Source organism: Macrotis lagotis, chromosome X (genome assembly GCF_037893015.1).
Source record: "Macrotis lagotis isolate mMagLag1 chromosome X, bilby.v1.9.chrom.fasta, whole genome shotgun sequence".
Lineage (NCBI taxonomy): Eukaryota > Metazoa > Chordata > Mammalia > Peramelemorphia > Peramelidae > Macrotis > Macrotis lagotis.
In genome coordinates, this window is record NC_133666.1 from 142,113,625 (window position 1) to 142,141,049 (window position 27,425).

General features: G+C 38.7%; 1 protein-coding gene across 7 annotated transcripts in view; it reads right to left on the reverse strand.

Annotated features, from left to right (window-relative positions):
* Positions 1 to 706: 706 nt before the first annotated feature.
* Positions 707 to 27,425, reverse strand: part of RNF216 (ring finger protein 216) — a 221,284-nt gene continuing 194,565 nt past the window's right edge. For 6 of the 7 annotated variants that reach the window (XM_074202364.1, XM_074202363.1, XM_074202365.1 and 3 more), the window contains 3 exons: positions 20,330 to 20,552; positions 7,132 to 7,201; positions 708 to 5,776 (listed from right to left, as the gene is read on the reverse strand). In XM_074202364.1, coding sequence (XP_074058465.1) covers positions 5,460 to 5,776; positions 7,132 to 7,201; positions 20,330 to 20,552 — 610 coding nt within the window. In that variant the 3' untranslated portion in view covers positions 708 to 5,459. Of the gene's footprint in view, positions 5,777 to 7,131; positions 7,202 to 20,329; positions 20,553 to 27,425 lie in introns of all 7 variants that reach the window. The other variant, XM_074202366.1, reaches the window with a different exon arrangement.

Below are 27,425 nucleotides of genomic sequence, written 5' to 3' on the forward strand. Positions count from 1 at the left end.
AAGTCATTTCTCCTTGTTTCTCATCCTCAAAATGAAGGTATTGGACAAAAATATTTCCATGACTCTCCTAGCTCTGACATTTAGATTCCATTGTTTCAATTCTCAAATGCTGGTCAAGCCTGGCCCTCTCCTCTTGCCTTCCCCCCCACTTTTATCTATTTAATATCATCCTCCAGATGTGATACATTTACTTGTTGCACCATCATTTTAAGCTCAGAATAAGACCCATCAACTTGCATTCTGCTTTGAGGAGTCTGTGGGAAGGGTTCTTTGGCCTGTCTTGAAACAAGGGCAGGCACAGACACAAACTAGCGAGAATTCCCTCTAAAAGTTTCGAAAGGGGCCCAGGGTGAAAGATGGGGAAAAAATAAACATTGGTTTTCCAAGCTGAACTTCTTTAGAAATCAAGACTGAGTATGGCAAAATTTATTGATTTCACCTGTTTTCTTTTCTTCCATCAGGATTCACCGAAGTGGGAAGATTTACTCAGCTGTGTATGATTAAGCCCTTCTTGGTTTGGTTATTGTTGGGGTCAAAGCCTAGACTTCTTTTTTAAAGGCTTAGATACCTTCAATTTTAACTCTAGGATGAGAAAATATGTTTTTGGAATTTGTAAACACCTTCCAGGAAATCTGACAAAATAGCAGGCATGGACTTCTTTGTCCTTGCTGCCACTTAGGAGTCTCTCTGTTCCAAGGGTGCTTGACCTAAGAACAAACCACAATGAGGCAGAGTGCACAAAAATTTATTTACAAAAAAATCCAAATTACATATAATACAGACTTTTTACACACAAGAAAACATAACAGCTTTTATTTTATTATTTTGTACTACCAGAAGGTAAAGAAAAATATGTATTTTTAATAAACCACCTATTCCTTTTCATCTATTGTTATACAAAGTTGTAGATCATGCACAGTTCTTTACAATTTTAAAATGTTTTGCTAAGTGCAAATACTAAGTTCCTCTTTCCACCATTAAGGCAAGTAAAATGGGGCTCTAGCTGTGGAGGACCGGGCCTGGCTCACTCCCGGGAACTTCACTCCTCACCCCCTGGGGGGGGGGCTGCCTGGGCTGGGTGGCCAGGATCCAGCTGCTCCCCCAGCAGAGCCTGCCAGGAGGAGGTTGGGAGGGCCCAGTCTACCCCCCACCCCACCCCCGGGCTTCTGGCTCTCAGGCCTCCCCAATAAGCCCCCTCAATAGAGCAGGGCAGAGATGATGCTCCGCCACGATACTCTGCCACAACTCACCTCCCAAAGTTCAGAGCCCTGGGAGGGGATGGAGTCTACCTCAGAGGAAACTACCCCCACTGACCAACAGAACACTGCAAGACTGAAGCCAGGTGGTAGTGATCTAACCGCTTGCCTGATTCCTCTCCATTTCACTTAATCTCTCCCACCTCATCTGTGACTTGATTGTATCCACTCTGCAAGTTTTGCAAAACTTAGCTAGCAAAAAGGAAAAAAGGCTTCTGTTTGCTTAAAATCCAAATATCATTTGGAACATGAGCAGGGTGAGGTCATGTAGGTGGTTACTGCAAGAATATTTGGAGTTAGGAGACCAGACTGGTCCCTAGCCCAACTCCCATCATTTTACAGATGAGGAATCTGAGACCCCGAGAGGTCAAGTGACCTGCATAGTCACACAGGCAGTGTCTGGGACTTGAACCTGGGTTTCCTGACTCCAAATTCACATCATGTTGCTTCAACATTTTGAGTAGAATCAATGGTGGAGGTCAAGCATTTTTCCCAGCTAAGAGAGCACAACTACACACAAACCAAAACAGCCAAAGCAGTGGTTTCCAAGGAGAGGGTCCAGGTTTTTCGTGGCCTGTCTTACAATGCCACCCCAAAAAATCAGCCACCTTTCCCCGGCTGTTACAGAACCAAACGTTTTCCTGTCTCATTCCCCAAATTTAACATGTTAACATAAACACACAGTAAAGCAATGCATATGAATAGAACTTCTAAGGTAAATGGTTTCATGAAGGCGACAGCTCATTCGACTCCCTGATCTCTTGGATGTTTCTACATATACTACCATGTGAACCCAACTGTGTATGCCTGTGAATGCACAAGCACACCTCCATAGGTAAGAGATGCCCACATAGGATCAATAGCAAGAGCGAACACTGACTGCCCTTGGAAAATCTGACACTCTAACCTGCATGGGGCAGCTTGTTGTAAAGGAAATCTTCGCTCAGTAATCTTTCAATTCTGAAAGTCTAGGATTCAACCTCTTCTATGGTCCCTACAACCACTATCACAAAGGAAGTTATCAGGGGAACCCTACTTAATGAAGGAGTTCCCGTGCTTTATAATAAATCGATCTATTGGCCCAGAAGGCACATCTGTGACACATGATGCATGTCACAAAAATACCCATGGAAAAGGCACTGATTATTAGGCCTAGTACTTAACCTCAGGCAGACAAATAGGCATGTTCCTCAAAAGTGATCACCAGATGGAAATTTATAAGGAACCAATTGGACTTGAGGGAAAAGAAGAGGATCTAGAGAAGAATTCTTCCTAAAAATTCAGATACAAATCTGGATCCTAAGCCCTCTGTTCAAAATTCTTCCTTGTTCTCATCTCTCATATCTCTTGAACCAATCAATCCCAAGACAGCTTTCACTCTCCAAATACCAGGTCCTAATAGATCATCATGTGGAAAGACAGAAGAACAAATTTCCTTTGGAGAGCATTTTTTTCCCTTTATCTTTGAAGCATATCTAACTGGTTGAATGGGTGACATCTTGATCACCAGTAAAACAGATACCTCTATTCTGATTAATGGGGAAATGTTTTCTTGCCCAAAGTCTCAGTGACTTCATATCTATGTTAGATGTTTGACATACGTACCAATGCCAATAGGCACAGTTATAAGAGTATCCTCACAAAAACAGGGAGGCCTTATCTGCTGCAACAATGAAGCTAGAAATAGAAAGGGATCTGACACTAAGAATAAAGTCTCCAGCTAGACCCTCAACAATTGATCAGTTCAATTCTCTAGGGAAATCAAAGCAACAATATGTTCTAGCTTATACAAAGAGGGTTGATGGCAAAGTGGGGGAACTAAGAAAACATTTTTCAAAATCTGTGGGGTGAGAGAAATTGGAGGAAATAAAAGTAAACTATTCAGTAGGCAATGGAAGTGGGGAAAAGTTACTGGTTGGACCCTTTCATGTAAATGGCTCATTCTGTGACTGAAATATCACCATGGGCCAAGTCTTCCAAACTAGATTTGGGGGAAAACTGCAGCAGAAAGCACCACAGGTCTTAAAGCCTGGACTGCAAGCTGTATTCTAGAACCAGAAACCAAGATTTTCCCAGAGGAAAAGACTTCAGAAATGTTAAAAACTAAGACATACATATGAGCACTTATCACATTAACATCGAGGGGGAAACTGGATGCACAAAAAGAAGTGGGATGCTCAGTCTTCTCTCCTGCCCCTCCTTAAATACAGTGTAACAGCATGCTGGACTGCCTGCCCCTGGCTGTCCAAGGGAATATCTTTTAGGGTAAGGTGCAGTTTTAACCTGAATAAAGACCAGCTAAGCAGCATTCAGAAATTTACATCCTTATATAGACCTTTTCTCCTTTCTCTTTATATAAACAAAACTTAGCAGCAAAAGTTGAGAAGTAGTTCACAATGTGGTTCTGGTGTCACTAAAAATTATCCTAGCACTAGGCTAGCAGAAGAGTCAAGAGGAGGCCCACAGACAGCAATGCTATAATCTAGATAAATAGTGGGAGAAATCTTTCAATACAAAACCAGCTCTTAGTAGCTTGGATTGGAATAGCTGATTCTAGAAAAAAATGAATTTTCTAGGAAATGAGAAACAAAGTTCTCAAAGATAATCAGAGAAGAATGGGGCAAACAAATTAGATCAGAAGTTTATTTTCAAAGTCCCAAAGAATATTATTATTGAATGATGATTTTTTTTGAAGGCAGTAGAAAGGGGGATGGGATAGAGTTGACAGGAAGAGAGTGAGAAAACGTTTCTGGATGAACAACACTCACTTCTAGTGCAAGTTGTCACACTCAAAGAGGTAAGATGAAATCCAACACTGGAATATGGATAAAAGAATTTCAACTGTGGGGCCTCTTGTATTTATAAGGTACTGGTTGCAAACATATTTCCCCTCCTCAGATCAGGGAATATCCATTTGACTAGCCAGGGAGCTCCCTCCCATTGGACTCTGAGACAAAGCTAATGTGGCTGAAACCACACTACTCAATGCCAGAGTGAGAAGAGGGCATTCCAGTGAAACTACAGCAGGACTTGATCTTTAACTCCATGGCTGATGGAGCTCAGAACAAGTATAGGTGCCTCTTCTTAGAGAATTCAGACATGAATGCTTGCAAAACTACTAGTATTTTTTTTTTTTTAGCCTAAAGTAAGCAGTGGAGACCTATTCTGCTCAGCCTGAAGGAGCTGAGCTAAAAGGCAGGATAAGTTACCTTCCTTAATTACACATGGTTGCCACTGGACTGAATCTGGAGGTCAATATCTCACTGTAAAGTGTTGTCCTCTGAATCTTTAGTGGGAGTCTAGGAAAGACACTGGCCATTATAAGGGGAGTTCCTAATGAACCACCACCCATCATCTTTCTCCTAGATGTATGAATCGTCTTGAACATACTTTCATAGTTTCATTAATTAGCACAGGTGTAGAACTTCCAATTAGAAAAGTTCACAAGTCCTTTCCTGGATCATAGCTGCTGATTTCCTGTTGTCTGTTCTGATCAGGGACAGGTAAAGCAGCTTTTCTTTCACATCATTTTGTCTTCTTTACAATATTTTCAGAAGAAAATGGAGATAGCACATAGTTGTCATGTTTATTGACAAGTTATGTGCTGGTCATATTCTTTTACTTCCCTCACCCTTCTGGAATTCTTGAGCCCAAAATCACAGAAGTAAATTCTGCTACTGGTATCCAAGGGATCCTGGGCTCTTCTATTCTTCTCAGGTGTACTTAAAAGAGTAGTGACTACTTACACTTTTAAATACAGGAAAAGGCAAGAGAGAGAGAGGGAAAGAGGGGGAGAAGAGGAGGGGGGGGGAGAGAGACAGACAGACAGAGAGAGAGAGAGAGAGAGAGATAACAAACCCTGGGGAGAGTTTGGGGCCTGGGTAGGTCACTTTACTATCACTATCAAAGAAAAGGAAAATTGGCCCCAAATTAGTCATGTTTGGCAGCCCAATCTGTAAACTTCCATCTCTACGGGCTCAGCAGCAGTTACTGGTTTTAAGGGGGAAAATGGGGTAAACATCTGAACTAGGCTGTGTATCGTTAACACTGCCCCCCTCTCCACCATGAAATTTAACTAGGGGAGTTTTTCAGGCTGCTCCTTTCACTTCTGTAGAATAATGAAGGGAGTTGGGAGAAGGAGAGTTGTTATGCAGGATGGCCCTCCTCGGCAGTGCTTCTATTTCAGCTGTCTTATCCCACCTGTCAAAATCGATGACGTGGCTGAGGACCAAAGTGCATAGGTAAGTTGTGCTCCAGTGGGACATTGATTGGGGGAAATTCATAGTTCACTCGCATATTTGGCAGAGGGACATAGGGGGCAGGGATGGGACCTAAGTTGAGGGGAATATTGTTGAACACGGGACGGACAGGAGGCAGAGGAAAGGGTGGGTGAACAAAGGGATAAGGAGGGATCCTGGCTTGGTGAAGGTTTTGTGGAACAGGCCTTGGGATGACTTCAATCCTCTGGAGTTTTTCGGGAGCTGCCTCCATGGGGGGGCCAATCCGTTTGAAGTTGTTCTCTGAAAAGGAGAGGTGAGTTTTAGAAAAGATAAAACACAAACCCCTCCTCACTTCCCCCAAAAAACTTTGTTCTGAATGTAATTCTGTAGTTCTAAAAAACATTTCCCATTCCAAGGGATGTGAACTTAGGTTCTGAGTGCATGTATAGTAATGCTATCCAAGGCTCCCATCTATGAAGATCAGGTGTGACCATATAAGATAAGGAAATTGGCTCCACAGCAAACATTGCAGAACTTTTGTGCCTAGACCAGTGTGGCAGTTCAAAATATTCACCTGGGGAAGCCAGATAACTAATTTTACTCAAAAGTTATGGAAAAAGGGTTACTTCTGAAGTTCCTTTCAATTCTGACCTTCTAGGTTTCCTCTTTCAAATCAATTCAGTTCACCAAGTGTTTAAGTGAGCCCTACCTACCAGGGAATGTACCAAGCACTGGAGATGCAAAAAGAAAATGACATCCTCCTGGGAACTACTTTCAGAACCAGTCTACAAGTGATACAAGTCAAGGGCTATTACTTTATAGCCACAATTCATTCTGGACATAAATGTTATGATCTGGCTTCATCTACTGCTCTCATCTGTGTATCAGCTTTTATTCTAAATGGTTCTTGACCATTTCCCATAATTAAATCCACCTCATTTAAGGAAGAAACACTCCCACTGGAGCTGTTTGTTCCTGGGCTACTGGTTCTGGAAGATGTTCCAAAACAGTACTATTCAGTATATGGCCACCATCTTCTATTGTCATCCCTAAGACTAGTAATTTGCCGGGTGGGGCCATATTTATTTCTATGTAAAAATTATGATTATTTTTCTCCCAAATTACTGCCATGACCCAAATGACCAGTCTCTTATTATGGTGTCACTTTATACAAAGGAGGGAAAAGACTTAGTTGAGCTTGCCTTATTAGCAAACCTGGAAAGACTGGCTCCAAGTCAGTGTTTTCCCTGGGCCTTTCTTTTACAATGCACCCACACTCATGCTGAAGGCTGTGGTAAAACAGGTACATTAATGCACTGTAGCTAGAGTTGCGAATTGATGTAGCCAGTGTGGGGAGCAATTTGTAATTATGCCCCCCAAAACTGGGGATATAATTAAATTGGGTATACCTTTTGACTTAGTCATACTAGGACTATACACCAAAATAGATAAGAGGAAGAAGAAAAGGCCCCATATGTTGGACTCTACATATTTGTAACGGGTTTTATTTTTCTTGCTTTCTTTATATGTATATGGGGGGACGGGGGGGGGATCTGAAGAGAAAAGATGAATTTTGTTTGAAAAAAATTAATTTAGAAAATAAATAATTCATTCTTATTCCTCCACACAGATCTAGGCTAGATTGAAGAACTTGCCTCCATTTTTCTTCTTTTGCTCCTCTTCTGCCTCCTTCTGAATTTCTTGGATCAGCTTCTCATCATCTTCCTAAAAAAAAAAATAAAAGAACTGATAAACTTGTTAGTGGCATAGCTAGTTAGCATACTGGATAGAATCAGTCTGAAGTCAAGAAGACCCGAGTTCAAATTTGGTCTCAGACACTTACTAGCTGGGTGACCCTGTACAAGTAAGTCACTTAACCCCGTTTGCTTCAGTTTCTCATCTGAAAAATGAGCTAGAGAAGTAGATATCAATTTACTTCAATATCTTTACCAAGAAAATCTCTAATAAGGTCAGGCAGACAACTGAAATGACTTAACAAAAAAGCTTATTAGTTCTCCCAAAGACAAATTATATGATGACTATACTTTGGTTTGAATAAACTGGCATAGTGGATTAGGGCAGCATATCCTATTGTTCTGGATATATGGCTAAGTCGCAGGTGTATCTCCAAAATTTTCTTCTATTTATTAACCAAACCAATATTAACAATTAAAGTCTTATCCTCCCCAAATCTCATCCCTTGCATTGCCCTGGCAGAGTCATTCTATACTGAAACCCTGCTGTATGCAAACCAATCACAACCAGACTTGTGAAGGAGCATGGGATATATCAGCAGAATTCCATGTCTGGAGAGATCTGATGAAGCCTGACTCCAGAACTACCATCTAAATGGCAGTTCATTTCAACAACTTTTTTATATGTTTTAATCTATTTTTCCTCTTTCCTGACCTCAACCAAACTTGTACGGTACACCTAGAGATTTAAGTGGAACAAATATAGCATTTCTCCATTTAATTCGGTCATGAAACACTTTGGAGCTTGATATATATTGATTTAAGAAAAGTCCTCAAGAAAACATAATTGCTGATCCAGTGGTCTGGGAAAGGTCTATTCAAGGTGCTCTTGCCAAACTGGCTCCCAGATATCAGTTTGGTTAAAATGAAGTATCCTTGACCAAACTGCCTTAGTGTTTGCAGGAGAGGGATTTCTGACAAGCTTGTTTGAGGGAAAGGAAAATCTTTTACAACTGAACCTCAATACTTCATACCTGCTGGAGGAAGTCCTATGCTTGTTTTGGGAAAGTAAGGAGCTGGGGAAAAGTGATGACTACTATTAGACTTCCCTGCTTGATTCCCCAAGGGGAGTCTTCCTATGGTTTAAGTAGATGAGCAGGAAAGAGAAAGGGGGAAGAGGTGCAAGTTGAAAGGATCTGGATCCCAAGAGGATAATTATCCACATGGTCCATGTAACTCCCAGTAGTAGTAAAGAGTAAGGTCCAGATTTGCTTCTCCACCTGCTATCTCCATCCTTTTCCTGTTCCTTGTTCCTTAGTTCAAGTTCCCCTTCTAGGTAAAGGAACTAGATATTCTCTAAGAATTCTTCTCTCCAGAAAGCTTAGTCTGGAACTTGATTTTGTGCAACTATCTTCCACTGCCACTATTTAGTTTTCTCTGGGATTATGTGGTTATCTTAAAGAATTGGATTCCCCAAGAATGGTTTAACAGGCACAAGGAGTAGATTTATCTTAGTTTCCATAACTTTAGCATAGCAGTAGACAAAATGAAAAAGATTTTACTTGTTATAATGCCAACATTTCACTTCTATGTTGAGCAATAAGTACTGGGACTAAATCTACTTCTTACAGTCCTGAATGTGAGGCCTATAGGCTACTATTTAGCCCTTGTTAGATATACTCACTAGTTTGAAAACCAGAATCTGTAACTCTTTCCTGTCTACCCTGATCATCATTAAATTTTAAAATGCTAACCCTGCATTAAATATTTATGTTGCAGGAATAGCTTCAGAGTGTGGTTTTAAGTTTAATAGCTCTTAAACCTCAGCTTTGCAGTAGCTAAATTGTATTAAAGTCATGGAGTACTAAATGGCAGGAATATGTTGTTAGATATCAATATATGACTAGATCTCAGGATGAATAATTCTCAATGTTTTAAAACACCAATATAATGCATTAGAAGAAGATTAGTTTTTATGAAAAGTGTGATACAATCTTATGTGCTAGGGTCTTTCCCTCCTAGTTACCAGCAGTAAAATTAGGAAATAACTGTAGATGCAAAATCACTGTACTGGGAATCAGGAAACTTAAATTCTGGGCATATACCAGATGGTAGTTTATAAGCAAGCCAGCCTCTTCCCCCTCCACTGTAAAAAATAGCAGGTAGATTAGATAGTTGCTAAGCTTGAACAAGCATATGATTCTTAGTAATACATACATGTAAATCATGCTTTAAAAGAAAGGTAAATTGAGGTATAGAGTTCAAACACTAATACAAGTAAGACAAAGTACATCCATCATTTTATTGGTTGCCTTATCTTTAAGGTAAATCAGGAAGAGATTCCAATTTGAGTTCAGGTCTCTATATAAATGTCAAGGAACTTAGACAATTACCTAGACCTGGGGTTTCACACTAAAGATGTGAGTGTTACCACAAGCACTAAAGCAATTAATTCCCTGAGTGCCAACGGCAGGCAGAAAATGGAGTGGAAAGAGAAAAAGGGGGGAAAAAAGAGTACAAGGAAAGAATAGAGGAAAAAAGGAAGAAGTATAGATTAGGTAGCAGATAGCACCAACAAATCACTGAGGGTACCTTGTGAGTGACACAACTGCCATTGATTAGGATAAGGAATGAATTTTGGTTCTTGCCTTCCTAATTACCTTTACCCAGTTACTAGGTTTACCCAGGTAGTTTTCCAGGAGGAAAAAAGAGACACACTCTATAAAGGTTTTCTCATTAACATCTAATTTGATTTTTAAATGACTTTGTTGATTATAATTGCAATTCCAGCTAAGAATCAGCTATGAGAGTTTGCAGGATATAGCAAGCCTATACTTTCTGAATATGATTCCATCTAACTGCAATTTCTCAGCAACCAGAATCAGCAGACAAACCATTTCTCCAGTAGCTAAAACCACACACTGTTGCAAGATGCTTCTGACAGAATCACTGGAGTGTGAGAAAAGAAAAAGAGCTTTTCTTCTCTGCAGAGTTCCAAGGTCTATACATACTCACACATGGGAAAGTGCCAGGCACCACTGAGCTAGGGAACGGATGGACGCACACACTGCATCTGGTTGGCTTTGATCACTAGTGATATTTTCATGACAAGTCCAACTGTTCCTGACAAAAATTCCTCAGTGAACACATCCAAATTTCCCCTTAAACACTCTCTCAAGTGTATCTGAGAAACTTGCATAAATGATTTTTTTTGCATTTAGAGTTCTAAAAAATTCCCAGAATGGATTTGCTTGCTTGTGCTCCTAATCTGACAGAGCAAGATGCTTCAAGTGACGCTTGAGTTACTATTTTTGCTTTCTTGTTGGTGTGGCAAAGGATAAACTCCATTGTCCTAGGGAAAATACATCCTTCACTTTGGGGGAAGGAGGGACAAAAAACTTCTTTCATATTTTTTTTAACTTTGTCTTTAACTAATCCTCCTTGTTAAACAAACTTTGCTTGGCCTCTTTTTCAGATATTTAATCACAGACATAAAATTGTGAGTATGGTTTTCTCTAGTATCTGGAACATGAGTAGCAAATTTCAATCTTCCTTTATTGCAAAGGATACTATATACTTAGCAGTGGAAGAAATGAATGAATAAATAATAGAGGTCTAACTCATAACTTCTTAGATGTTGCCATTAACTTGAGACATGCATTGCCAGTATATGGGAGACTCTGAAAGAAAAGTGTGACTGATTACCAAACTGACAGTCTATAGATCCATTGTTGTATGCCTGGGAAACCTGGACAGTCTACCAGAGTCATGCCAGGAAACTGAACTGCTTCCATTTAAATTGTCTTAGGAAGATTCTGATGATCCCCTGGGCAAAATAAGATACCAGACTCCTTTCTTGAAGCATTCAAACTATATTACAAACAGTGCAATTCCAATTGGCTGGCCACAAATGTCTAACATACACTTGTTAAAAAGACTTTTAAGGAGAACTCACACAGGGAAAGTCTCATGGTGGGGAGAAGGTAGTAGTCCAAAAAAGCCATACAAGGTCTTTCTGAAGAACTTTGGAAGTGATTGTGCAGCATAGAGATACTGTGCTCTTTGAGCAAGGTAGAATTGAAGTAGCTCATAGGAAATATGATACATGCAAGTTTAAAGAACCCACCCCAGGTGCTTACATGGACTATTTGTGCCCAACTTGTGGTAGAGCATTTCAAACTCAAATGGGTCTGAACTGTGACTTTCACAAGTGGAGGCTTTGGGAATTTTAGATCAATAATGAACTCTTAGGACTTGTGATCCCTGTTTCCAAAATATGTTTGGCTGGCAGATGGGGGTCTATTGATTTCTTTATAATCTCAAGAGAATAATTCATGCTATCTCTTGCATACCATATTTCAAGTTAGGCACACTTAGAAGAAAAAAGTTCAATTTTTTACAAACATCTTATAAAAAAGAAAATCCAGGACATTTGACGTGTGTGTATGTGTAAGGAAAGAATCTAATGCTTTTAACCCCTTTCTCTCCCATAGTAAAGAGTCCATAAATGAAGACAATGTATCTTATATTTTTTGAGAGGAGCAAATTGCTGCCTATTCTCCCTTTCAAGGTAAGGACAAAGGGGGATAAAAGACAACTAAAATGTCTCATGTTCCCTGTAGAATTTGGATAAGCTTTTTCTATTGCTAACAAGTAAAAATCTTTAGCTAATGGCTTCTGGAAGAAAGAAATTGCAAAGAGATGCAGCAGGTACATAATATGCTGTTCTCCTTAACCAATGTTTATGATGATTTATTCTACAAAAAGTAAAGTCAACAAACTTTGAAAGTATAAGATATTTCTTGCCTTCTCCGGGGAAAGGAATTTTATTTAAGTTACTTTATTTTCTCTAAAAATACCAAAAGTAAGAACCAGAGGAAGAGAACTGTGATTCAAGAAATGGGTTGACATTAAAACAAATAGTCCACTTTATCAGGAGGTTTAGGTGAATCCTTTTTATTTTGAAGAGATTCATTTAATGAGCCAGACTAAAATCACTACCTTCTAAAATAAAAGTTTGATTGGCTTTATGTGTTAATTCTATTTTTACTATCAGTGGCAAAAGCTAACATCTACAAATTGCTTTCCTCAGAATAGTATGAATAGTAATATATTTTCATTATGTGCATGGTAGAATTTCCCTACTCCTCAACCAGAAATTTTAAGCCTCAAATCATATTCCTGCCACAAAAGATTTACTGACTCACTTGGCAATGAAATCTTCAAATGCTGCCAATTTGTACATTACCCCTGCCCCCCCACCCCCACCCCTTTCCCCCATGGCCTTGGCTGTAGTGCTTTCTTGCCTCAAATAATTTCTCAAGAGGTTATGAAGTGACTTAAATGCCATGAAGAATATGCCTGAATGAACTTTACCTTGCTTCTGCCACAATAGTTTGTCTGGTTCTCAATGAGTACCAGGGAAGTTATGACTCTGAAACAGTGTATACTGGAAATCCTGGCTTTTTCCCAATTCTGTGGTCATTTAAGAGATTCTCAAAGGCAAGCCCCAGGGATCCAATTTGGTCCCCAAACTGCCTTAACCACTTCTAGTCTGGGCTACTTCTCAATTCTCCTATCCAGATGTACATTCCCAAACTGGGGCCAGAAATGCCAGTGATGCTTATAAGGGATGTCAGAAAAGTTTAAGTAAATGACCCACTGAGAGGGCTTAAAATAACAAAAACAAATCCTAACTGTCATATGATGTTTCAGATCTCTTTCTCTGTTTTTTGTTCAAGGTAGAAAAGAGTGAATTAATAAAAGAGAACCTAGTCTAGTTCTTTATTCTCTTGTTCTTATCCTTAGGGAGAAAAATTCAAGTCATGTATATCTGCTTCTTTCTGGAAACTAAGATTAGGGAAAAAAAGACAAAGTACAGTAGAGCACTGCTCTTGGAGGTCAAATAAAACTGTTCTAGTTCCAATTCTGATGCTTACTATCGGTGGGCACCCTGGGCTTCTCTTAAAATTAAAACAGTTGCTAAATTTGTTAAAATTTGAAAAACCATAACCCACAGGATTTTGTGGGAAAAATGGCTTCAAGCATTATTATTTCAATAAACCTTCTCAGCTGCTTATTGTTAGATTAAGAAGATTTCAAATGGATAAACAAAAAGGAAATATTTGGAGAAGACTGAAGAGGACTTACCAACCTGAAACTAGGCAGAAATCCATGACCATTAGAGTATGGATTCATTAGAGAGATACAGCTGAAAAGCCTGCATGTCAATAATACAGGAAAACCTCTCCCTTCCCTGAGGTGCACAGAACCCAATAGGGCAATGCAATGCTGAAATTAAAAGAGCAAAGAGGAAGTTTGAAATGTTTTCTGACCAATCTCTTCAAAAGGAAGAGACTTCTAACATAAAGAAACGTGCTGGCTGCATCTCAAGAAGCAGAAAGTTTCATTTCCTTTCATTGTGGCCCTTTGAGCTCAGCAGGACACAGAGGCTAAGAAAGCCTCTGATAAAGCTAGTCTCATTGGGAGACTTTTGTACAGATAAGATGTTAAAGGATGAGGTGACTTAGCTTTTAGAAGAAATTCAACTCTACAATATGTATATATGCATGTGCTAGTGTGTTGGAGTGAGGCAGTTCAGAGAGCTTTTAATTAGGAAGAAAGAGGAAACTGAAAACTGTTAACCTTAATAAACCAACTTTGGAAGCCTTTATCCATGAGGCTGGGAACTATAGACATATCACTAACCATGGGTTCAAGGCTCCTAAAATAGACATTAGTGGCACAAAGTTGGCACATTAGTTGGCACAAAGATGTTTTCACCAAAGTTTTCTAAAATGCTGTTTTTTTTCACTGTTGACTTTGGCATCTCTAATTATTGGTATCAACAACTTAGGAGCCTGTCAGCCTCTTCTATACTCAGATGGATAGATAGATGGATCATTTTTTTAAGTTTTTTTTTCCTTAAGAAGATGACTTTGAATCATGATTTAACTGCTATTTTCCACTACTGTTTTTTTTTTGGGGGGGGGGTGAGGAGGGACTCTTCTCCAGATTATGTGTGGCCACAGCTGTTGCTAATAAACCTTGCAATGATTTCATGAAAGGCTAAGGGTTTAGTTTCAAATTATTCCCAGATCAGCTACAGAGAGCCTGAGTAACACCAGGCATAGACTTTTCCCTGCAAGTCCCCTTGCAACAGGAAATAGGGGTGGGGGAGAGATTTAGCCTTCAGTAACTGGAATAATATGCAGCTGTGAGCCCAACACAGCAGGAAAGCTGGACAATGCATTTGGGAAGGAAATGGAGAAAAGATATTATTGGCTTTGATTAGCTCCAACTTCGTGAATAATTTTATGTCAAAAATTCTTCTACAAGGATTATTTCAAGAAAGAATAGTTACATTGTCTTCTTCCCTTTGGAGCAAGTAGATGCCCAGTCTTTTCAGTTTTAATGGATTGAAGGGTGGCTGGAATATATTATAACATTTGGCCTGTATTTGACTATAGAGACATAATTAAAATGGTCAGAGATATGAAGTGTTCTCTAAAACTAGAAAACAAATTTTGACTGCCCTTGTTATTTTAAACAGTCAAATCCACTTTGTTTTGTGAAACCTAAAACTTCTATAGCAGGACCCCAGGTTCCAAACAGATTAGAAACTACAGGCTATTCTAAAGATACTAATCTGGCTTCTCTACAAACTGTCATCTTACCATGAAAGATCATAAGCAGATCATTTCAGTTGAAATTCATTTTTCTACCCTGTAAAATGGGATAATATTTACATTGCCTTCTTCACAGGGTTGTCTGATGGATCAAATGAGAGAGAGAGAGAGAGAGAGAGAGAGAGAGAGAGAGAGAGTCTAAATAAAGCCTACAGAAATGAGTTACTCTTCTCATCGACTTAAATACTTTTCTGGTTTGTTGATATTTTCAGAAGAGAGCACAGATAGTTAAACCTCTTTACTGTAGACATTTCCCTCAAAGGGACATACAGGAACCTCTTTTACTCAGGTGATTTTAAGGATTCAGAGAAATGAAAAGTACTTCTTTAGTATAGTATAAAGAATAATAATAGTCAATGATCCATAGTTTCATTGATCATTGATATTTCACTTCTAACAGTCTTATTTTTTATTAGGCAAAGATCAATACTTGAAAAAAGTTGGAAGGTGATTTAGCTCTTCCTAACAAATCTTTTGACATTCCCTCACTCTTCATAAGTGCCTTTCAAATTTTATCTTTTCCTTCATTTTTATACTGCCACACCCCTGGTCTCCCTCTTTAGTCAGACTCAGAAACAGCTGCAATTAGTTAAGTCTCAAATGTGAATTAGTGCTCTTAGAAGTTTCCAGATCCCTTCCTGTTTCCCTGACTCTACCAAGAAGCAGCTTAATCCAGCAATGAACACAGCATTTTTCCATTAAGAAACAGAGCAGTATTGCTACTGGAAAACGGATACATGAAAAAGTGTCTACCTCAATTCTTTAGGTGCTTGGACCTAGGAGAGAGAGCACAAATAATGTGTGATTTGAGCCTTGATCAAGGTTTTTGTTTTTTCAAACATCCCCTGAAACAGATACAGCTGACACTCAAAAGAGAGAATGAGACCAATTTGTACTTACCATCATTAAGATAGAATTATTGCTATGTGACACCTGGAGAAGGAGGAAGGTTTCTCACTTTTTTGATTTAAGAGAGTTGCACAAGGCTGTATAGTGACAATGGTGTCACACTAAAAGATCTGTAAAGCCTTAATGAATTTAAGTCCTTCAGTTTGTTTAAAAAGGGATCAGTTCAAAAGAGAAAAGTTTGGTATAGTGGGAAAAGAGGAAACACTATCAGAAAGTCGTAATGTTGCCAGGGTTTGGTGTCCCCAATTTAAGATTGAGAGGCCTTGAAAGTGAAAGAATTCACATACATTCCTGGAATTTTAAAACCACTCAGGATATATCATACAAGTCTGCAAATTATCTAGTTTAAAATTTTTCTGCTGGAGAAGAAACAAACAGCTTGTAAGCTGTTCTGGGGCAGTACTGAATAACAAAAGGCTAGGCAAGGTTAGAGTGTGGAAGAGAAAGACGGAGACAGACAACCAGGAGAACTGACTGGGCTGAGACTGAGTCTACAGTCACGAAGGGAGTTTAGGCCAGACTTTTATAGTCTTGCTTACTTCTTGGTCAGAATTTGGGCAAAGGGGGAAAATCCCTCCCCCCCTCTTTGTGACTGAGGTCAAGTAAGGGCTGGAAGCTGGAGGGGTGGAAATGAGGAGAGGTTACAAATTTACATTTAACAATGGAACAATAGGAGTCAATAACAATCCCTTACTAGACAGAATTTAACTGTAAAAGATTACAAAATTTGTTTCTAATCACAATATCTCCTTAGTCCATAACTCCTTGCATCAATATCAATTCAAAGGGCATTGGCAGGAGTGAAAGCAAGAAAAATAATAAGGGTAGAACTAGGAAAGGAGTTTAACTCTCATCTGATTTCTGTGGTTCTTTAAGAATGTGTATGCATGCCAAACATTCTTATAAAAAATATTAGGAATATGTGGAAAAGAATCATGGTTTTCCTATCACTTCTATAAAGTTCAGGTCCAGTTTCTCACAGCCAGTAAAAAATCAAACCAAAACAATAGCAAAAACATCCCACTCAAAAAACTTCAAAAATAATTGTTTGGCTGAAAAAAACCATTGTTATGAATTTTATAGCAACTCTGTAACCTCAAGTTTGAAGATTGGCATTCTTGTAAATGTAGTTTTTGACAATAATTTTAAGAAATAAAAACTCTTCCTCTTATATAACACCAGGCTAAGATGCCCAAAATGTTTGGATTTTATGAAAATCCACTGTAATCATGCTCTAAAATATACTGACTGAAAGGATTTTCTTTCACACTAAAAAGAATAAGAAATACTTTACTACCATGACTGAATTATTTTGAATTTTTCTTCTGAGACTCCAAATTTTTTTTCAATTTTTCAAGTCTGTTTCAAAAACTCATGAGACAGAACTTTAAAAATTTCTCATTCTCAACTTCCATCTTTCTAAAACAAAGCCACAATTCTCCTAAAGAAACCTTAGTTATAACTTCCTTCACATATAGACTAGGGAAGTCCAACTTTTCATCCAATACATGAATAGCAAACTCCCAGCTGATTCTGGGAAATTTTGTTTTTGCCACTTGGGTTAATTAAACTGAAGAATAGGGTCAGATGACAATATAGTTTTTGTTTTACTTTAATGACTCTAAGAGCTTCTGAATGGCCTTTGTTCTTGTCAACTCAGAACAGATGCTGCCTCTGAATACAATCAGCTGCCTAGCAGGAACAGAGGAAAATATGCTAGTCCTGAATATACAACCAGTTTTGATGGGAGATGGAACAAATGGAATGAGATTCACTGGGTATTTCAGAAGAGGACATCAGAAGTATTTGCAGAAGGGGAAGGGGGAGAACAAGTGTCAGGTCTAATTCCATTATCAGTAAATACTGTATTGCCCAAGGCTAGAAAGATGTCAGTTCAAAATAAAAGAAAAATGATAGGCTGCAGTAGTACCCAAGTAAAGAAAGCAAATATTAGAAAGTCATATTATCAATTCAAAAGGTATTGGCAAAAGGGACAGAAACAAGAATAATAAAGTTGAGAACAGACCTTACTAGGAAAGATATTTAACTCTCATCTGATGCTTGTTCCCCTTTAGCTTAACTAAAGAGCTAATAAAACGAAGGGCTTACTTCTCAAAAGAACTCTAGGCACTGCACATTTTCATGTGTAACTTTCTGAGAATAGTTAACATCTGGCCCTTAGGTTGACTAGTCGGCAACCTCTTGATATGGTGCTATTAGACTCATGGAGGCAGTATGGTACAGGAAACAGCTCTAGTTATACTGTAGCATAAAAGATTTAATTTGTTATAACAAAGAATCTCAGCTATAGAATGGCAAGCTTGCTTTTCCCTTAGGCAGGAATTCAGTCTAAAACATTCTTGATACAGAGTCATCCAACTTCAACTCAATATCTGTATCGAGGATGGAATAACTACTTTACACAAGAAAAACACTATGAAGAATTTTAAGAGATCTGTGATCTTATCGATATAGGGTTTTTTTTTTTATTTCCATTAGTAGAGATCACAAGCCCTTGGTGCCTTCTTGTCATGTGCTATTTCTGAAAATGCAACCAATACGTCTTTCTAGGGAACCATTTGAAAGTGCCTGGGCTACATCAACAGTCCACCCCTCCTTTTCCCAGGGATTTTCTTTATGTCACAGTCTGCAGTTTATTTGCATCTATCATGCATCTGTCTCTAGTCATATGGGTTTTCTGTCACTTGAATTTCTCAGAGATTATAATTTTTCAAGATCTATGACTAAACATCATTGTTAGAAAAATATTCATTGTTAAAATATTTAGTTGAAATCTACTACCCTGAAACTTTTACCCAGGTCCTTGTTAGAACTGTCAGAAAAATGCAAACTAAATCCCTTCCATTCCACTTTGATAGCTCTTCAAACATCTGAAGACAACTATTCAAATTCCTTTCACATCTTCTCTTTTTTCAGGTTAAATACCCCTTGTTTCCACAATCATGTCCTTTATGGCATGATTTCTCGAAGATCTCTCTGACTACTACTCTATGCATGAAGCAGATAATTCAGTAATAGAGGTACTAGAGGTAATCCTACCAATACAATTCCAGTAACCACCCCCCCCATAAGACAATTACTTCCCTTAACTGTGATACTATAATTTTATGAATGTAGTCAAGTATACAAATATAGACTAAGATTTTTGCTCTAAAACTGAGAATGTGAGAAAAGCAAAGAGATTTTTTTTCTTTATAAGTTTTCCAAATTCATCATATTCTTTCACATAGAAATCCTTGTTTTATATGCTTCTGGTCCAACTTCCAAGTACTAACCTTACAAAAAGAGCTCAGAGGGAGACATCCTTATTGCAATATAGGAACAGACTGTTCAAGAACTAAGGTCTTTGCTATCACAAATCAGCTGACAGTACCATATTTATACACAAGCTCCATGCAGTAGCTCAAACTTCACTACTGAAACTGTTATATGACCTTAATGATAGATGAAGGCATTTCCTCTACTGAGGAAGACTGCAATTTCTCCAGGCCTGCTTATTCGGGGGAAACTTTTTGTGTCCCCCCCCCCCAAATTCACCATGAGAACCTGTTCTGCATGCAAAACAGTCTTTTCTCATCTTCTCTTCACAATACATAAATGCCAGTGGAACATATGGACCACCATCCATGGTCCCTCAATCTTGTTAAACAACTGGGAAAAGGGACCGGGTTTGTAATTTTCTCAATGTAGGGAGTTACAGGGTAAGGAAAATTCTCACTTTTAATGCAGGCTGGCATATTGTATTTTGGAGAGTTGTTCTGGACAACAGCCTGGGTCTTCATCTACTCTGTTTCTCACAGTACACTACTGGGTCACTGCTATTTTATTTCATACCATATCTCCCAGGTAATTCCGCAATTGTAATCTGCTCTAGTCCCATCACAAATCTATCCTATGTCTTTTGTGTGACTTTGTTAAGCCTTGGTAAACTAAAAAACCTCCTAAAGGAAATCTGTGATCATTTAAAACAGTTTAGCTTATAAACCCACAAAGGAAAAACCAAGTGAATTTAGGAGAGTCTATCATTCAAACTCTTGATAGGAGTTTAAACTACAGAACTCATCCATCAGAACAGAGATCTGGGAAGAGCAAACAGACCAGAAACTTCTAGAGTTGAACAAAAGGAGGGGAAGTCAGTTTTTAAAATGACTCTAAATTTCTTCCTAAAACAAAGGTTCATCCTTTTGATACCAACAGTGTTCCAGGAAAGAGAAAAGAATGGCTGAAACATGGAATGCTATAAAGTCTTCAAAAAAACCTAAGTTAAGATCTCTTAAGACATCTTCTAAAATTAATCCAGTTTAATTTAACTCAATTCCACAAGCATTTATTAAGTAACTGTTAGTGTAACAAACTGGGCAAGGTGCTGGGAATACAAAGTCAATAAGAAAACAGACCCTATACTCAAGAAGTTTGAACTGAGTGAAAATCTCTTCCCAAGGTACTAGACTGGCCCTACTTAAAATAAAAGAAAGAATGCAATACTTCCAAATACTACTCTAGAGATTTCTGCCTTCATTAGTCAGCTTGCTTTTACTTACTGTGGGGTCAGTCCAAAGAGAACATTTTGTACATTCTTGGCAAGGGGCTCCTGGTGATCGGGGATGCTGACAGAAGTGGTCATACCCATTAATGGAGGCTCGACAGAGGTAGCACATTTGGGAACCACAGCGGCAAGACATACGGTTACAACCTTCAGATTTTATGAGACTGGTCCCACACTTATGGCATTTTCTAATGCGGGCAGCAGTCATTTTCTCTTCACTGAAATAAGAAAGAAAATGGTTGTGAATAGGAATATAATAATGAAGACAAGCAATGACAACTTACATATTTACTGTGTTCAAATAGTAATAATGGCTAAAAATATCACTTGGGACTTAAAATTGAATAGGAAAAAAATCATAGCTCCTCTAATGTCAAAGGTAAGGAATGTATCATACTAAGCTGGCTAACATCATTGCCAATTAAATTGCCACTTATCTGCTGACCTCAGATGCCTAAACACAGAATGAATGGGCAAGTTGATAAGAGCCAGAATAAGTAGTCTTGGATCTTCTGATACTTTGTAAAATGTGTAAGGGATAAAATTCAAGATTAACAGTGATCACTCTAGTTCAGGGGTTTGTAAAACAACATAATTGGTTTCCTTTTTAATGTATCTTATGCATTTAAAAACATTAAAGAGTCCATGGTCTTCTTTAGATTGTCAAAGCAAAAAAAGTTAAGAAATCTTACTCTAGTTAGAGAAGGTAAATGTGGGCTGGTTTTAGGGGTAAGGAGGAACAGGTCAGGTTGACCTTCCCAGAACTTATCTCTGCCCAGTAGAGAGTTAAGCAGTATTCCTGAGACCCTATTGATATTCTAAGACCCAGGATATTCTGTAGAGAGCTGCAAATTTCAGTTTTCTTTCTTCTAAGTTCTAGACCTCCCCAGTAACAATAATAATATTTATATACCATTTTAAGATTTTCAAAACAACTTAACATATGATATTTAATCTGACAAAACTACCAGATGCAGTGCTTTCAAGTCTATTAAAGAGAAAATAATGGATAATAATGTAGCACTTTTAATATTTATTGCCCATTGTCAAATAGTCATAAGAGTAGAAAGAAATAGCACTCAGATCTCTGTGACTCTCAAGTCTAGCTTCTAGTTCCATTCCATCATATTTCCTTCTATAAAGGAGTAGCTGAAAAGATGAAAGGACAGGGAAGCATATTTGTTTCTATTTCATAAACCTGAACTAGCTCTGTGACAATCAGCACCCAGTCTTTTCTTAATTCTGATTTTTCTTTGAACTATCTGATAATATGGACAACAACATTCTCCTACTAGATACTCTCTCTTTAAATTCTGGTGGCACTCATCTCTCTTGACTAGTCAATTAGGACAATTGATAATTTTCAGATCCCTGGAACCAAATCAATTGGAAGACAGCACAGTGAAGGGATTAGAAAGCAGTTTTGAAAGTTGAGATTGGATTCAAATTTAGCTTCAGACATGAACTAGTTGTGTGACCCCAGGCTGTCCTTTGACTTCTCTCAGGGACTTGTTCTTTCTAATATTAACCAATCATCAAATCTAATGTCCTTTTCTCAGGCCTTGTTCTCCCCTACCCACTGATACTGATCATCCCCACTTCTCCATGATTCTCTTTTCTCTCTAGATTTTTGTTCTACTGAACTGTTTTATTCTGATTTGTCTCCTATCATACTGGACCTTCTTGGTCGAGTCTATGTAGCATCTTCTTCCAGGTCCTACCTACTAACCATCAATGTTTCCCATGCCTTTGTCATTGACTATCCTTCTCTTTATACTATTTCACTTGGTGAGCTCATTAGCTACCAGGTAGCTAATGGTACTACTACCATTTCTATATAGGTGATTCCCAGATCCAGCCTTCATCTCTCTCTTAAGCTACATGTGGTCATACTTCAACAATTCCTTTGGACACCTCTAACACTGCATGTTCCATAGGTATTTCAAACTCACAGAATCCATTATCTTCTCTACTCCTTTTCTTCTTCTGAACTTACCTATTATTATACCATCATTCCCCTAGTCACATAGCCTTGTAACTCTGAAGTCATCCATGACTATTCCCTCTAATTCACATATTGAAGTCATTGCTCAATCTTGTCATTTGTCTTCTAATCTTCCTCATTTCTACCCCTTACTTTCACCCACATAAGCCAAATACAGGCCCTTAGCCTATGAACAGCTGCAATAGCCTTCCAAATGGTCTCCCTGTCTCAAATTTCACCCCATTCCAATCCAACCTCTCTTCAAACTTAGGTGATCTCCCATCCCAAATTCCAGTGGCTCAAAATTCCTTCCAGGATTAAATATAAACCTATTTGGGGCAGCTAGGTGGTGCAGTGGATAGAGCACCGGCCCTGGAGTCAGTTAAAATCCGGCCTCAGACACTTAATAATTACCTAGCTGTGTGGCCTTGGGCAAGCCACTTAACCCCATTGCCTTGCAAAAACTAAACAAACAAACAAAAAAAACACACACACAAAAAAACCCCCAAATATAAACCTATTTGGTACCTAAAATTTTTTCACAGCCCGGTCCTTATTTAATTTCCCAGTCTTCTTACATTTTAACCCCCCACCATAATCTCTGTGATCTAAATGACTTGTTGCAATTCCTCAAACATGATACCCCAAAAACCCCATCTCTGGTCTTAATGTCTTTGCAACCTGGAATTCTCTGCCTTCTCATTATGCTTCTTTGTTTCCTAGACTTCCTTTAAGATTCAGCCTAAATTTCACCACCTGCAGGCTTTTCCCAGTGCTCCTAGCTGCTAATGCCTTCAACTCTCCCTCTTCAACTGCCTACCACCTACTTGAACTAGTTCTTGTAGGTACTTGGTTATTTACATATTATTTCCTACATCAGGTTTAAACCTCTTGAGAGGTTTTCATATACTCAGCACTCAGACCACTTTTTGCCATATAGTAAATGCTTGGTTACTGATTGAACATGATGATAACATAAAAGAGTTGATCACTGTTCATTTGAGTCTAATTTGTTAGTTTCTCAAAATGAATCAAGACTGAGCTATAGCTTGGAATAAATTTTAACCTAGTTTAAGTGCCAAAAGAGCACAGAGATTCTCAGTTCTGTTGAACAGGAAGTATTGTCAAGGAGATGAGGCTGAGAAAAAACAAATATTTTACTGTCATCAAGTAAACAGTGCAGCACACATGTTTGTGATTTTAGTTACTGAGTGGCTATAATCATACTTCTCAATACCCCCAAGCCTATCAAATTCAAGCACTTCTCATTTAAAACAATCTAATTTGTGAGACTTCATATTCACTTCCAAATCCTAGTCTGTCCCTACCACATCACTCCAAATATGCTCAACATTTGGGATGGAAAGGTACACACATACCTGGACTACAAAAAGTGTTGAATGGGGTTGGTTTGCTTTTTTCCCCATGGATAGAATGCCTAGTCCAGAGTAAGCATGTAAGAAGGAGGGAAGGGAGGAGAAGAGCCTCCCTTAGGTGCTCTCTCTATATATAATATTTCAAAAATCATAAAATAATGACTCTAACTAAATTTTCGAGAGACAGAACCCACAGAGGGATCCAGTGAGGCAGTTCTACAGCCCAAGGTAGTTAACTTGGAAAATAGTGGAAAGGCTCTGCTCCATGTGGTTAGAGGGGTGGCCCACCACAGTGAAGGAACTTCAGCCTCCTGGAGGCAGCCCTAGGGTGCTGGGGAGCTGCAGCTCATAGTAGCAGGGGCAGTTTCCTGACCTACCCTGGGGAGCACCCAAGCTTCTTGGTCAGGGTAGCCCAGATCCAGGAAATGGAAGCAGGTGGAGCCAGTAAGCAGGAGCTCCAAGGCAACTAAGCCTTTAGTGCTCAGCATACCCAAGGTAGAGGAGGAGAAAGAGAGACTTCTGAGGTCTGTCCTCTGTACCTGGAACAGGACTCTGGGGCTCTGACTACATTCAGTTCCTGATCACAGTCTAGGCCCCCCATAGAACAGCAGTCTCCCCCACCTCAACCTCATGGCAGAGGGGTGTGCTTGTGGTCATTCACAGACCAGGAGGGAAGACAGAGCTTCACACACTGAGAAGATCCTTGTGGGAGTATGTGTCCCAATAATACTCAAAAGCTCAGCAAGCACACCAAAGCCAGGTACACGCTGGAGAAATGAGTAAACAGAGAAAAATGAGGAACACCATTGAAAAATACATTGTCTATGATCCCAAGAAAGATCAAAATACTCAATATGAAGATGAAGAAGTACAAGCTCCTGCATCTAAAGACCCCAAGAAAAATGGAAGTAGAGCTCAAAAAAGATTTTGAAAATCAAGTGAGGGAGATAGAAGAAAAATTGGGAAAAGAAATGAGAGAGATGCAGGAAAAACATGAAAAAGAAGTCAGCAGCTTAGTCGAGGAGATTCAAAAAAATGCTTAAGAAAATAACATGTTAAAAACCAGCATAGGTCAAATGGATAAAACAGTTCAAAAAGTTATTGAAGAGAAGAATGCTTTCAAAAGCAGAACTGGCCAGATAGAAAAAAGACATAAGAAAGCTCTCTGAGGAAAACAAATCCTTCAGATGTAGAATGGAACTAAGGGAAGCTGCTGATTTTATGAGAAGTCAAGATACAATACTTCAAAAGAATGAAAAATTAGAAGAAAATGTGAAACATCTCATTGAAAAAACAACTGATCTGGAAAACAGATTCAGGAAAGATATTTTAAAAATTATTGGGATACCTAAAAGTCATGATCAGGAAAAGAGCCTTGACATCATTTTTAAAGAATTCCTAATAATTTTGAGCTATCTGCAATGGAGAATACCATCTATATCCAGAGAAAGAATTATGGACTTTGAACAAAGACCAAAGACTATTGCCATCAAATTAGGGGGGGGAAAAAGCATTATATTATTATGTAATTTTACATCTCATACTTTATTTTTCTTCCTTAAGGAGATCAATGTATAACATGGAACCAATGTAAACACTAATAGAATGCCTTCTGTGGGGGGGTGGGGGGAGGGAAGCAAGAATGTGGGAAAATTGTAAAACTCAAAATAAATAAATAAATTCTTTCTTTAAAATAAAATCAAAATTAAAAAAAAAAGAATTCCTACAGGAAAATTTCCCAGATATCCTAGAAGCAGAGGGCAAAATAGAAATGGAGAGAATCCACAGATCTCCCCTGGAAAGAGATCCCAAAAAAACCAACCCCCAGGAATATTATAGCCAAGTTCAAGAACTCCCAAGTCAAAGAGAAAATATTACAAGCAGTCAGAAGGACACAATTCAAATATCATGGAACTGGATCACACAGGACTTAGCAGCAACTACATTAAAGACTCATAGGACTTGGAATATAACATTCCAGAAGGCAAAAGACTTGGAATGCAACCGAGAATCAACTACCCAGCAAAACTGGATTTCAATGGATGGATTTTCAATGAACCAGGGGAATTTCAAATGTTCCTGTTAAAATGGAGCTGAACAGAAAGTATGATCTTCAAATACAGGACTCAGGTGAAGCATAGAGAGTGGAGGAGAAGGGCAAAATATGAGGGACTTAAAGATGATGGACTATATGTATTGCTACATAGAAAAACGATACTGATAATACTCATAAGAAACTTCTCATTTAATAGAGCAGGTAGAAGTTTTTATAGATGAAGCACAGGAGAAAGCTGAATTTGAAGATATATACTGTAAAAATGGAGTCAATGGCTAAAAGGGAAATGTAATGGGAGTAAGAGAAAGGAGAGGTGGAATAGGCTAAGATATTTCATATAATAAGATTTTTTTTATTACAATGAGCTATTGCAATGATATGGAAGGGGGGAAGACAAGGGGGAATGAGAGAACCTTTGCTCTCATCAGAGGTGGCTCAGAGAGGAAACAGCATACACACTCAATGGGGTATAGACATCTAGAGTAAGAAGGAGAGAAGGGGGACGGGGGAAGGGGGGATGTGAGGAATGAAGGAGAGGGTGGACCGTGGGGGAGAGAGCTCAGAAATAACACATTTTCTTTTTTACTTCTAGCAAGGGGCTGGGATTGGATGGCCTGTTCAGGACCACAGGGCCGGGTGGTTGCTGGGCCTTAGGGGTAGTATGTGGGCTTGGGGCTTCTTGGTGTGATCATTCTGCTGCATCACTCAGCTGCACCACTCAGCTACCCTACAGCACACTTAAGAAGATGGTAAGAGTGAAAGGAGAGAGATAATATAGTATATGGTAGTGGGGACATACTAATGGAGGGAGTTGTGATCAGCAATGGCAATGGTGGAAAAAAGGAAGTAGCTTTTATGATGGACTTTTCATAAAGAATGTTATCTACCCACAACAGAACTGGTGGTGTTGGAACGCAGACTGAAGCACATTTTATTATTATTATTATTATTATTATTATATTTTTTTTGGGGGGGTCTGCAGGGCAAATGGTGTTGGGTGGCTTTCCCAGGGCCACATGTTGGGTGTCTGGGGCTGGATTTGAACCCAGGTACTCCTGACCCCAGGGCCACTGCGCCACCTGGTCGCTATTGTTGTTATTATTATTATTATTATTATTATTATTATTATTATTATTATTATTATTTCAGGGCAATGGGGTTGGTGACTTGCCCAGGGTCACACAGCTGGGTGATTGTTGGGTGTCTGGGGCCAGCTTTGAGCTCGGGTACTCCTGACTCTAAGGCCAGTGCTCTGTCTGCTGTGCCACCTAGCTGCCCCTATTATTATTATTATTATTATTATTAATTTTAATTTTTTCTATTTCCTTTATTACTCATGAGGGTCTATATTTTTTGGTGGGAGGGGGTATTATGCTTACTCTTAAACAAGAATATTTTATAATGTATAAAAAAACATCATTTGTACAAAAATAAAAATAAATTAAAAATGGAGGGAAGGGACTGTGAATAAATAAGCTCACATGTCAGTCTCAATATTTTTTTTAAGTTTTTGCTAGGCAATGGGGTTAAGTGGCTTGCCCAAGGCCACACAGCAAGGTAATTATTGAGTGTCTGAGACCAGATTTGAACCCAAGTACTCCTGACTCCAGGGCCTGTGCTTTATCCACTGAGCCACCTGGCCACCCCTCAATCTCAATTTTATTTTCTGATTTAA